At 44.6% G+C, this 12,468-nt stretch overlaps 1 protein-coding gene across 4 annotated transcripts in view; it reads right to left on the bottom strand.

The window, feature by feature from the left end:
* ptpn13 (protein tyrosine phosphatase non-receptor type 13) overlaps positions 1 to 12,468 on the bottom strand; it is a 73,843-nt gene that overhangs the window by 50,109 nt on the left and 11,266 nt on the right. For all 4 annotated transcript variants that reach the window (XM_058414726.1, XM_058414725.1, XM_058414727.1 and 1 more), the window contains exons 3-5: positions 7,754 to 7,920; positions 4,781 to 4,846; positions 4,406 to 4,591 (exon numbers count right to left, since the gene is read on the bottom strand). In XM_058414726.1, coding sequence (XP_058270709.1) covers positions 4,406 to 4,591; positions 4,781 to 4,846; positions 7,754 to 7,920 — 419 coding nt within the window. The remainder of the gene's footprint in view (positions 1 to 4,405; positions 4,592 to 4,780; positions 4,847 to 7,753; positions 7,921 to 12,468) is intronic.

The following is a 12,468-nucleotide window of genomic DNA, read 5'->3' as shown; positions in this document are numbered from 1 at the left end:
CGGTGTAGAGAGGTATAGAGTGGTGTAGAGCGGAGTAGAGAGGTATAGAGTGGAGTAGAGCGGAGTAGAGAGGTATAGAGTGGAGTAGAGAGGTATAGAGTGGAGTAGAGAGGTATAGAGTGGAGTAGAGCGGAGTAGAGCGGTATAGAGTGGAGTAGAGCGGAGTAGAGAGGTATAGAGTGGAGTAGAGAGGTATAGAGTGGAGTAGAGAGGTGTAGTGTGAAGTAGAGCGGAGTAGAGAGGTGTAGAGCGGAGTAGAGAGGTGTAGAGCGGAGTAGAGAGGTATAGAGTGGTATAGAGCGGTATACAGAGGTATAGGGAGGTATAGAGCGGTATACAGAGGTATAGGGAGGTATAGAGCGGTGTAGAGAGGTTTAGGGAGGTATGGAGCGGTGTAGAGTGGTGTAGAGCGGAGTAGAGAGGTATAGAGTGGAGTAGAGAGGTATAGAGTGGAGTAGAGAGGTATAGAGTGGAGTAGAGCGGAGTAGAGAGGTATAGAGTGGAGTAGAGCGGAGTAGAGAGGTATAGAGTGGAGTAGAGAGGTATAGAGTGGAGTAGAGCGGAGTAGAGAGGTATAGAGTGGAGTAGAGAGGTATAGAGTGGAGTAGAGAGGTATAGAGTGGAGTAGAGCGGAGTAGAGAGGTATAGAGTGGAGTAGAGAGGTATAGAGTGGAGTAGAGAGGTATAGAGTGGAGTAGAGCGGAGTAGAGAGGTATAGAGCGGAGTAGAGAGGTATAGAGTGGAGTAGAGCGGAGTAGAGAGGTATAGAGTGGAGTAGAGAGGTATAGAGTGGAGTAGAGCGGAGTAGAGAGGTATAGAGTGGAGTAGAGAGGTATAGAGTGGAGTAGAGCGGAGTAGAGAGGTATAGAGTGGAGTAGAGCGGAGTAGAGAGGTATAGAGTGGAGTAGAGAGGTATAGAGTGGAGTAGAGCGGAGTAGAGAGGTATAGAGTGGAGTAGAGCGGAGTAGAGAGGTATAGAGCGGAGTAGAGAGGTATAGAGTGGAGTAGAGCGGAGTAGAGAGGTATAGAGCGGAGTAGAGAGGTATAGAGTGGAGTAGAGCGGAGTAGAGAGGTATAGAGCGGAGTAGAGAGGTATAGAGTGGAGTAGAGCGGAGTAGAGAGGTATAGAGCGGAGTAGAGAGGTATAGAGTGGAGTAGAGCGGAGTAGAGAGGTATAGAGCGGAGTAGAGAGGTATAGAGTGGAGTAGAGCGGAGTAGAGAGGTATAGAGCGGAGTAGAGAGGTATAGAGTGGAGTAGAGCGGAGTAGAGAGGTATAGAGCGGAGTAGAGAGGTATAGAGTGGAGTAGAGCGGAGTAGAGAGGTATAGAGCGGAGTAGAGAGGTATAGAGTGGAGTAGAGCGGAGTAGAGAGGTATAGAGCGGAGTAGAGAGGTATAGAGTGGAGTAGAGCGGAGTAGAGAGGTATAGAGCGGAGTAGAGAGGTATAGAGTGGAGTAGAGCGGAGTAGAGAGGTATAGAGCGGAGTAGAGAGGTATAGAGTGGAGTAGAGCGGAGTAGAGAGGTATAGAGCGGAGTAGAGAGGTATAGAGTGGAGTAGAGCGGAGTAGAGAGGTATAGAGCGGAGTAGAGAGGTATAGAGTGGAGTAGAGCGGAGTAGAGAGGTATAGAGCGGAGTAGAGAGGTATAGAGTGGAGTAGAGCGGAGTAGAGAGGTATAGAGCGGAGTAGAGAGGTATAGAGTGGAGTAGAGCGGAGTAGAGAGGTATAGAGCGGAGTAGAGAGGTATAGAGTGGAGTAGAGCGGAGTAGAGAGGTATAGAGCGGAGTAGAGCGGTATAGAGTGGAGTAGAGCGGAGTAGAGAGGTATAGAGCGGAGTAGAGCGGTATAGAGTGGAGTAGAGCGGAGTAGAGAGGTATAGAGCGGAGTAGAGCGGTATAGAGTGGAGTAGAGCGGAGTAGAGAGGTATAGAGCGGAGTAGAGCGGTATAGAGTGGAGTAGAGCGGAGTAGAGAGGTATAGAGCGGAGTAGAGCGGTATAGAGTGGAGTAGAGCGGAGTAGAGAGGTATAGAGCGGAGTAGAGCGGTATAGAGTGGAGTAGAGCGGAGTAGAGAGGTATAGAGCGGAGTAGAGCGGTATAGAGTGGAGTAGAGCGGAGTAGAGAGGTATAGAGCGGAGTAGAGCGGTATAGAGTGGAGTAGAGCGGAGTAGAGAGGTATAGAGCGGAGTAGAGCGGTATAGAGTGGAGTAGAGCGGAGTAGAGAGGTATAGAGCGGAGTAGAGCGGTATAGAGTGGAGTAGAGCGGAGTAGAGAGGTATAGAGCGGAGTAGAGCGGTATAGAGTGGAGTAGAGCGGAGTAGAGAGGTATAGAGCGGAGTAGAGCGGAGTAGAGAGGTATAGAGCGGAGTAGAGAGGTATAGAGTGGAGTAGAGCGGAGTAGAGAGGTATAGAGCGGAGTAGAGCGGAGTAGAGAGGTATAGAGCGGAGTAGAGCGGAGTAGAGAGGTGTAGAGCGGAGTAGAGAGGTATAGAGCGGAGTAGAGCGGAGTAGAGAGGTGTAGAGCGGAGTAGAGAGGTATAGAGCGGAGTAGAGCGGAGTAGAGAGGTGTAGAGCGGAGTAGAGAGGTATAGAGCGGAGTAGAGCGGAGTAGAGAGGTGTAGAGCGGAGTAGAGAGGTATAGAGTGGAGTAGAGCGGAGTAGAGAGGTGTAGAGCGGAGTAGAGAGGTATAGAGTGGAGTAGAGCGGAGTAGAGAGGTATAGAGTGGAGTAGAGAGGTATAGAGTGGAGTAGAGCGGAGTAGAGAGGTATAGAGTGGAGTAGAGAGGTATAGAGTGGAGTAGAGCGGAGTAGAGAGGTATAGAGTGGAGTAGAGAGGTATAGAGTGGAGTAGAGCGGAGTAGAGAGGTATAGAGTGGAGTAGAGAGGTATAGAGTGGAGTAGAGCGGAGTAGAGAGGTATAGAGTGGAGTAGAGAGGTATAGAGTGGAGTAGAGCGGAGTAGAGAGGTATAGAGTGGAGTAGAGAGGTATAGAGTGGAGTAGAGCGGAGTAGAGAGGTATAGAGTGGAGTAGAGAGGTATAGAGTGGAGTAGAGCAGAGTAGAGAGGTATAGAGTGGAGTAGAGAGGTATAGAGTGGAGTAGAGCGGAGTAGAGAGGTATAGAGTGGAGTAGAGAGGTATAGAGTGGAGTAGAGCGGAGTAGAGAGGTATAGAGTGGAGTAGAGAGGTATAGAGTGGAGTAGAGCGGAGTAGAGAGGTATAGAGTGGAGTAGAGAGGTATAGAGTGGAGTAGAGCGGAGTAGAGAGGTATAGAGTGGAGTAGAGAGGTATAGAGTGGAGTAGAGCGGAGTAGAGAGGTATAGAGTGGAGTAGAGAGGTATAGAGTGGAGTAGAGCGGAGTAGAGAGGTATAGAGTGGAGTAGAGAGGTATAGAGTGGAGTAGAGCGGAGTAGAGAGGTATAGAGTGGAGTAGAGAGGTATAGAGTGGAGTAGAGCGGAGTAGAGAGGTATAGAGTGGAGTAGAGAGGTATAGAGTGGAGTAGAGCGGAGTAGAGAGGTATAGAGTGGAGTAGAGAGGTATAGAGTGGAGTAGAGCGGAGTAGAGAGGTATAGAGTGGAGTAGAGAGGTATAGAGTGGAGTAGAGCGGAGTAGAGAGGTATAGAGTGGAGTAGAGAGGTATAGAGTGGAGTAGAGCGGAGTAGAGAGGTATAGAGTGGAGTAGAGAGGTATAGAGTGGAGTAGAGCGGAGTAGAGAGGTATAGAGTGGAGTAGAGAGGTATAGAGTGGAGTAGAGCGGAGTAGAGAGGTATAGAGTGGAGTAGAGAGGTATAGAGTGGAGTAGAGCGGAGTAGAGAGGTATAGAGTGGAGTAGAGAGGTATAGAGTGGAGTAGAGCGGAGTAGAGAGGTATAGAGTGGAGTAGAGAGGTATAGAGTGGAGTAGAGCGGAGTAGAGAGGTATAGAGTGGAGTAGAGAGGTATAGAGTGGAGTAGAGCGGAGTAGAGAGGTATAGAGTGGAGTAGAGAGGTATAGAGTGGAGTAGAGCGGAGTAGAGAGGTATAGAGTGGAGTAGAGAGGTATAGAGTGGAGTAGAGCGGAGTAGAGAGGTATAGAGTGGAGTAGAGAGGTATAGAGTGGAGTAGAGCGGAGTAGAGAGGTATAGAGTGGAGTAGAGAGGTATAGAGTGGAGTAGAGCGGAGTAGAGAGGTATAGAGCGGTGTAGAGAGGTATAGAGTGGAGTAGAGAGGTATAGAGTGGAGTAGAGCGGTGTAGAGAGGTATAGAGTGGAGTAGAGCGGAGTAGAGAGGTATAGAGTGGAGTAGAGAGGTATAGAGTGGAGTAGAGTGGAGTAGAGAGGTATAGAGCGGTGTAGAGAGGTATAGGGAGGTATAGAGTGGAGTACAGAGGTATAGAGTGGAGTAGAGTGGAGTAGAGCGGCGTGTACCGTACCTGAGACAGACTGCCGAGGACCAGGCGCACTAGTTTACGCACATAAGAAAAGGAAGGATCGCATGTGGAGTTACGGACGTGTGTGCTGCAGACGTCCAGGAGAGAGCGGACCGAGAGGCGTGTCAGTGTGGAGTCTTCACACATCTTCAACAGAATATTGTTCAGGTGCTCACTCAGCTTCATAGGCTAATACACACACACACACACACATACACACACACACACACACACAGAGTTGAAATGTATCAAATGTAGATCCACTAAATCATGTATTGCAGACCTGCACAGTATAAAAGTGTTGAAATAATTTTATTTAATATTATCATTTATTTTATTTATTTATTTAAATAATAATTTTTTTTGTCTCTCTTTTACCTGGCTCTGCGGAATCTCGTAATCCGCTCCCCAGAACAGAGTCATACCCAGTGAGTATATGTGCATCTGTCAGAAACACAAAAACATACAACGCGTAAAATGACCAAATTATCCACACACTATCAGACTTACAGAGATGAGCCCTCAATCTGCCCCTCCATCTGCCCCACTCCCTCAAACTGCCTCTTGGAATGTCTCTCATACTCTCTCCTCAACATCCCTCAATCTGCCTCCAACACTCAAATGGCATCCTGAACTGCCTCATGAATGTCTCTCAAACTGCCTCAAAAACTGCTCCTGATACTGTATGTCTGTCAAACTGCCTCTCAATCTTCCTGTTCTCTCTCAAACTGACCTGAACTGCCTCATGAACTTCTTACAAACTGCCTCATGAGTGCCTCAAAAACCGCCTTTTCTAAGTCTGTCTCTTGATTGCTTCCTGAACTGCCTCAAGCATTTAAAGCAAACTGCCTCTCTACTTTCTTGAGCGCTTCCTCTCAGAGTCTTTAACTGCCTCATCAATGCTTCAAAAACTGCTTCTTCTATGTTTCTCAAACTGCCTCTCAAAATGCAACCTGAACTGCCCTAAAAGCCTCTCAAAACTTCTGGTGCTCTCTCAAATCAGTCTCTCTCTCTCTCTCTCTCTCTCTATCTGCCTCAAACATTCGGTGCAAACTGCCTCATGAATACTTTAAAACCGCTTCTTCTAGGTCTCTCAGACTGCCTCTTGAATGCCTCAAAAACCTCTTCTTCTAGGTCTCTCAAACTGCCTCTCAAAATGCATCCCAAACTACCTTGCTTGCCTTTCAAATTCCCTCTTAAAAGCCTCTCAAACCTCTTGTGTTCTCTCAAGCTGCCTCCTGATCTGCCTCAAAACTGCTTCTTCTAGGTCTCTCAAACTGCCTTTAAAAATGCATTCAGAACTGCCTGGAATGCCTCTCAAACTTCTCGTGTTCTGTCAAACTGCCTCCTGAAAGTCTCTTTCACTGCCTCCTAAATGATCTCCTGATCTGCCTCTCGAACTCCTAAATGTCTCCTAAACTCTCTCTTAAACTACTCCCTGAACCGCCTCGAAGACCTCTTCTCGTCGTTGCTCTTAAACGTCTCTTCCCCTGCCTCCTGAAGTTCCCTGAAATCTGCCTCGAGTCTCAGGCTGCTGTTCTCCATCACCGTGTTTCTTCATCAACTCTGCTCGATGTTTAATACGACATTCTGCTATCACACTTTATCATGATCTCCGACTTTTTATTAAGTATTAATTTATTATTAAGTTTCCAACAACAACAACAACAGCAACAACAAACAGGTCCGAATGGGCACTGGAGTAGGCGCGGGATAATCTCCGTGTTTACTAAACCCCAGGGTTTGGTAAATGTGCCTATTGTGTAATTCAGCAGGGTTGTTGTTATCCTGAAGCCTTTGTTAGAGCGGATCGAGCCGCAGGAAAATCCGCATGCATGACGGACTTCTTTCTCTTCGACACCTGATTTACGCAACACAACACAGAGTCACGCTGCAGCTTTTTACTGCAGAAATAAACACAGGAGGATTTAAAAACGAATTAAAAATGCCTGTCGATAATCCAAGATGGAGGACAGAGTGTAATATGATGGAATATAATGAATGGGAGTTAAACACACACACACACACACTCCTGATACTCTGTTCTACTATAAATGCGGTTTATCTCTTCATCAACATCATCATCATTCTGGAAGACACAGACTTCTGCTCAAGCGTTTGTGCATGTGCATGTGTGTGTGTGTGTGTGTGTTCATGAGGATACAGGAATGGTACTTGAAAGCAAATTCCCTGCTTGTAGAGTTCATCAGAGAGACAGAGATGGGGAGAGAGAGGGAGAGGGAGAGAGAGAGAGAGAGAGAGAGAGAGAGAGTGAGTGTGTTTGTGTGTGTGTGTGTGTGTGTGTGAGAAAGAGAGAGAGTGTGTGTGTGCGAGAGAGTGAGTGAGTGAGAGAGAGAGAGAGAGAGAGAGTTGGCATAGCTGGAGGAAAGAATAGCAAATCCACATTCTTTGGTTTGCCAAAGAATGCAGCGGATTCTTTCACTCTGCTATAAAAGAACAAGGTTTAAATCTCTGACTGAAATACTACACTACAGTGTGTGTGTGTGTGTGTGTGTGTGTTACAGAATTTTAAAAACTTTAAATGTTTCAAATTTACAATGTTCTATAATCTGTCTGTTCATTTACGAGTATTATAAAGAGATATTTGGTCACTTGTTCAGATGGGATCAGTTTTCTCTGTGTGTGGTGTGTGTGTGTGTGTGTGTGTGTGTGTGTGTGTGTGTATAAAAACAGATAACACCCTAAATTACTCTAGTCAAAGGATTAGTACTCATAACAACACTGTACACTTTTTGCTGGAGTTGTGTGTAAATTGTGTAAACTCCTCTGCTGTGGTCAGGGAAAAGTTGAAACTCCCTGATGACCAGAGAGAGAGAGAGAGAGAGAGAGAGAGAGAGAGAGAGAGAGAGAGAGACAGAGAGAGACAGAGAGAAAGAGACAGACAGAAAGAGACAGACAGAGAGAGAGACAGAGAGAGAGAGAGAGAGAGAGAGAGAGACAGAGAGAGACAGAGAGAGACAGAGAGAAAGAGACAGACAGAGAGAGAGACAGAGAGAGAGAGAGAGAGAGAGAGAGAGAGACAGAGAGAGAGACAGAGAGACAGAGAGAAAGAGAGAGAAAGAGAGAGACAGAGAGAGAGAGAGAGGGCGGAAGATGAATAGCTAGAGAGAGAGAGAGACAGAAAGAGAGAGTGAGCGTGAGAGCGTTTCACTCTCTGTACTTTATTTATCTCGCTGCATGTGACCAATAAAAATTTGAATAGCTTCTTTGCACCGCTTTCACCCCGCCCACATAATCGCTTCACTTCCTGTCACTGTAAATCATCAGGCATCACTTTGTAGAGAAAACAATTCCTGTCCTAAAGGAAGAGCAGCACGACGATCGCAGTACCTTCTCCATGTCGGAGAGCGAGGACAAGTTGAGGCCCTCGAGCACTTCTGGGGCGGTGAACGCTCTCAGGTCCTGCTGAGTCACATTCTCGTCGGTGAAGGAGATGTTTCCGGAAGGCATGAGCAGCAGAGACCAGGGCGAGATGATGAACCCCAGGGCGCTCGGGTCTGCAGGGAACAGACAGGATGAAGAAAAAGACAACAACATTTTTCCGCAGAATATTCAAATCAACACAGAGCGAGTTAACACGAACGGCTAGCATAACATACTAGCATACAGGCTCATACAAACCCCTGTGATTACAGGATGTTTATTTTATTCAGCTAGCTGTTAATGTTGTTTAATTTGGGTCGAGTAATGAGCTAACAGCTTTAGCATAAACACTCCATAGCAAAGCGGCTAGTGCTTTCACACACACATTCGACAGTCCTTTTTGTCTTCATTTGTCTTTAAAAGATATCAAAACACAATTCAAGGGCTGTTTCATGAAGAAACCCTGTCTGTCATGCTAATCACATGAAATTGTGACTGGAGGAAAATAAGAGTCTCCGACTGACCGAGGCTGCATGAAAATAATTGTTTAAAAAAAAATAAATAAAAAAAAAGAAAGAAGGAAAGAAAAGAAAGAAAGGTCAGGGCCTACACTCCTGCTCTGGGATAATGATTTGACAGCTTTATGAAAGCCATTCCAGAGACCGCTGACAGATCCTGAACGCTAATGGATATAGATGACTAAGTGATGGAAAAAAAAAAGGAAAAAAAAAAAAGACAAAAATAGAAACTAAACCAAACAATGCATTCCTTTCTGAGCTTCTCGTCGGGGTGCAAATAAAACACAAACTCACTGAAGAGACTTCACTGAAAGCATCAAAGCAGCCTTCAAAACCAACACGACGTAATTTCTGAATACGTCGCTCTGGAACGGTGCTGCGTGACACAGTAGAGAGTTTACAGCTAACGCAGCTATATAGCATTTTACAAAATGCTTAGAATGTTATTTGTGAGGTGGAATATGAGATAGAACATATTTTGGCGGGGTATTACGCAAGTTAGAACCTTATTTGTCAGTTAGAACGTGAGAACACGGTATTTGTGAGGTAGAATGTTATTTGTGACATAAAACGTGAGGTAGAACATAAATTGTGAGGTAGAACGTGAGGTAGAAAATTATTTGTGAGGTAGAATGATATTTGTGAGGTAGAACACAAGGTAGAACATTATTTGTGAGGTAAAACCTGAGGTAGAATGTTATTTATGAGGAACACCACGAGTTAGAATGTTATTTGTGAGATAAAACCTGAGGTAGGACGTTTTTTGCTAAGTAGAACGTGAGTTAGAATATTTGTGAGATAAAACGTGAGTTAAAACATTAGTTGTGAGGTAGAACATGAGTTGGAATGTTATTTGTGACGTAGAACATTATTTGTGAGCCAGAAGGTGAAGTACAATGTTATTTTTGAGGTATTTTTTATGCTGTTAGGTGTTACATTACTCATCTAAATCCTTTATGAAGTCTACACACTGCTAAAACCTTCTTTATTATTAGTGCTAGGTGCGCCAAGTTGGCATACAAAAAATGACAAAAATAATCTCTGGTATTTATTCAGTTTTTATGATGAAAACCGTGAGGCGAATTTTAACTTTACCTTCTCATTTTATACTAAAACCTTGTAGTTTATATTAATAGCAACTGAGACACCGCTAATTCCTGCTAGCAAAACTGCAGTGTTTTCACAGTATCATGTTGGAACTGTACAGACGGAGATAAAGAAAAGAACCGATTCAAGGACGCCTCAGTTATTTCCCCGCCTTTAAATACGGTGAATAAGAAAAACAGTGGAGTGGATTTCATGTAGCGCCACTTTAACCTGCTGGAATTCAACATGTAAACCCACATTTCCTGTGACGGCGCACTGACCATAGCAGGACCTCTGAGAGGGAAAAAGAGGGAGAAAAGAACAGAAAAAGGAAAAAAAACAGAGTGGACCTGAAATTCACTAGAGAGAAGAGAAGAGAAGAGAAGAGAAGAGAAGAGAAGAGAAGAGAAGAGAAGAGAAGAGAAGAGAAGAGAAGAGAAGAGAAGAGAAGAGAAGAGAAATTTGAAAAGAGAGAACAGTGACATGACTAGTGAGTTGGCAGGAAAGCTAATCTTTTATCTGAGACATCAGAGAGAGAGAGAGAGAGAGAGAGAGAGTCATCATCCGCCTCCAGCTCAAGAAGATAAAAAACTTAAAAAAAAAAAAAAGAAAGTCTAAAAGACTCCATTCAGAAAATAACAACACCAGAGACCTCAGAAGTCCAAAACACCGTGAGTCACACAGTCAGTAAAGCTCTGAGGGAATCTCTGGGATTCTTACGGATGAAGAAAAAAAAAGCAGTAGATTTCGCTAGTAAGCTAGTTATCCTGCCAACAACACAAACAGCTAGCGTAATGTCCTCATACAGGAAGCGGTCAAGAGCAGGGAGGCACATACTAACATGTTATCTCGCTAACGACCTGCTCTGATTGCAGGATGTTTATTTATCCAGCTAGTTGTTTAATTAACTTTCATTTGGCCGAGTAATGAGCTAAATTTAGCTATGGAGCGTAAATGCTAAGCAACATCTTATGAGACTTATGTTTTTAAACACAAAAGGGTTTGTTAGCCGTGTTTGTTGGCGTTCTCGGCTAGTCGTGATATCCTGATATGTGCTGAACACCAGCCTGGAGTCACGGGAACGTCCGGAAATCCACAGGCTGCTTAACTCACACAAAACAAGGCAACATTTTTTGCTTAACTTAAAAAATACACTAAAAAAGATTCACCAGCGATTTTCTGTGAGAACTGAAGGTCAGAGAAAAAGCTGCTGTGAGACCAGGAGAGTTCCTCTACCTTCAACAGAAGCTACATCAGTGTCATTCACAGTAACCCTGAGGGGGAAGGATTCCTTACCATCCAAACCGGCTGAGGGCCAGAAGGAAAGAAAAATTCACTATTGTCTCACTGTCTCCCTCTAGTCTCTCGGTCTCACTGTCGGTCATCCTCCTGCCTCATTGTCTCCCTCCTCCCTCAGCGTCCAAGACCAAGAACCGAAACTTCAGTGTCCAATAACAATAGATATTAATATTTTATATTTTTAAATAAATGTATATGTAAACTGAGGTTCTCTTTTCTTCAGTGAAAGTATATTAATCTGCATGCACACACGGTCTGGGCCAAACTGGAACCAACAGAACCTGGGGTTCTAAGCCTAATTCATATTTGCAGCAAAAAATCAGACGACTGGAAAAATCGACAACAGCAGAAGTGTCACTTGACTGCTAGATAATATCTCCGTCATGCCCTGTCCCCGTGCCCTGTCCCCGTGCCCTGTCCCCGTGCCCTGTCCCCGTGCCCTGTCCCCGTGCCCTGTCCAGTTACACTCTGAACTCGTTCCAGAAACCAGGGGGAGGCTCAAACACAGCGAGGCGATACTTGAATTGAACCACAGCGTCACACACAAGAGGTACATTAAAGGAGTCGAGGTTTGTGGAATGCAACAGATCAGGATTCCATTCGTTTTCCATCGGACTTCGAGCGAGTCACGTTTCCACGTCTCATTTCCAGTTTCAGGTTTATTTTTAACCGAGTTCGACTAAATGTAATCCCTCAGAGATCAACCACACTAGCTCAGAAACCTGTGAGAGAGCAAATGGCTTGCGAAAGTATTCACACCCCAACCCTTGAACTTGAGAGCATTTTAGCGTGGAACTGAACTGGATTTAATTCCAAGCTTCTTCAGTGCCTCAGTTTTCCTGCTGCTCCCTGAGACAGGCCTGAATACTTTTTTCTAGAACTTTCTAAACGATCAAATATGACACGTTTCTGGAGCGTTTCATTATTTACAACAGCAGCAGGGGCAGGAAAATTAGAGCAGTGTGTCAATAAAAACCTTCAGAAACATGCAGACCAGAGGAACCAGGAGAACAGGAAGGAGCAACAAAAATTCTTCTTCTTTGAGCACTTTCGAAAAGGACGAGAGTGAGATAGTGATCACACTGTAGATCACACAATTGCTCTAAAAATGACTGAAAGCTGACGAGAGAGAAGAGGAAGGAGCAAGAAAACTGACAGGAAATGAAATCATTGAGTCAGAGTCAGTGGAGGTTCTGCATGGAATGCTGTTTCAGATCATCAGATATCAAGTAGTGTGTCATTTAGATCACATGACTCCCTGAATCCCTAAAATGACTCTCTGTTTGAAGAGATAACGCAACAGACAGGGTGGAGGAATCGGTATGTCATTTCCTGTGTGGTTGGTTTATGTAAGGAGGAAGCTAACATCGAAGATTCCGAATACGGATTAGCGATTACAGTTTTAGTTACGTCACCCTACGTACTACGTTATCCCTCACTTCATCTCTACCTGAAAAGAGTGATGCAGCGGCACTTTAGTACTTTTTTCCCCCTCTGGAACTCTTCATCTGTACGCTTGGCTCAAAAAGATCAGCTTCCAAAGTCATGCTAACATCGTAGTCATGCTAGTCATATTGTTACCTAGCAACCAAGCTATACGTTATTGCTACAATGCATTCTGGGACCAATGTTATTACAGAAATTAACGTTATTACGGTTTAAATTAATCCGGCCGAGACATTTTACCAGCTGAAAAATTAAAAATAACTTATTCTTTTTTACATTCATTTTAATTAATTAATTAATTAATTCAGGGAAATTTAAAAATCAGGAGTACAT

Source organism: Hemibagrus wyckioides, linkage group LG18 (genome assembly GCF_019097595.1).
Source record: "Hemibagrus wyckioides isolate EC202008001 linkage group LG18, SWU_Hwy_1.0, whole genome shotgun sequence".
Taxonomy (NCBI): domain Eukaryota; kingdom Metazoa; phylum Chordata; class Actinopteri; order Siluriformes; family Bagridae; genus Hemibagrus; species Hemibagrus wyckioides.
This window is presented reverse-complemented; position numbering and strand designations above follow the sequence as displayed.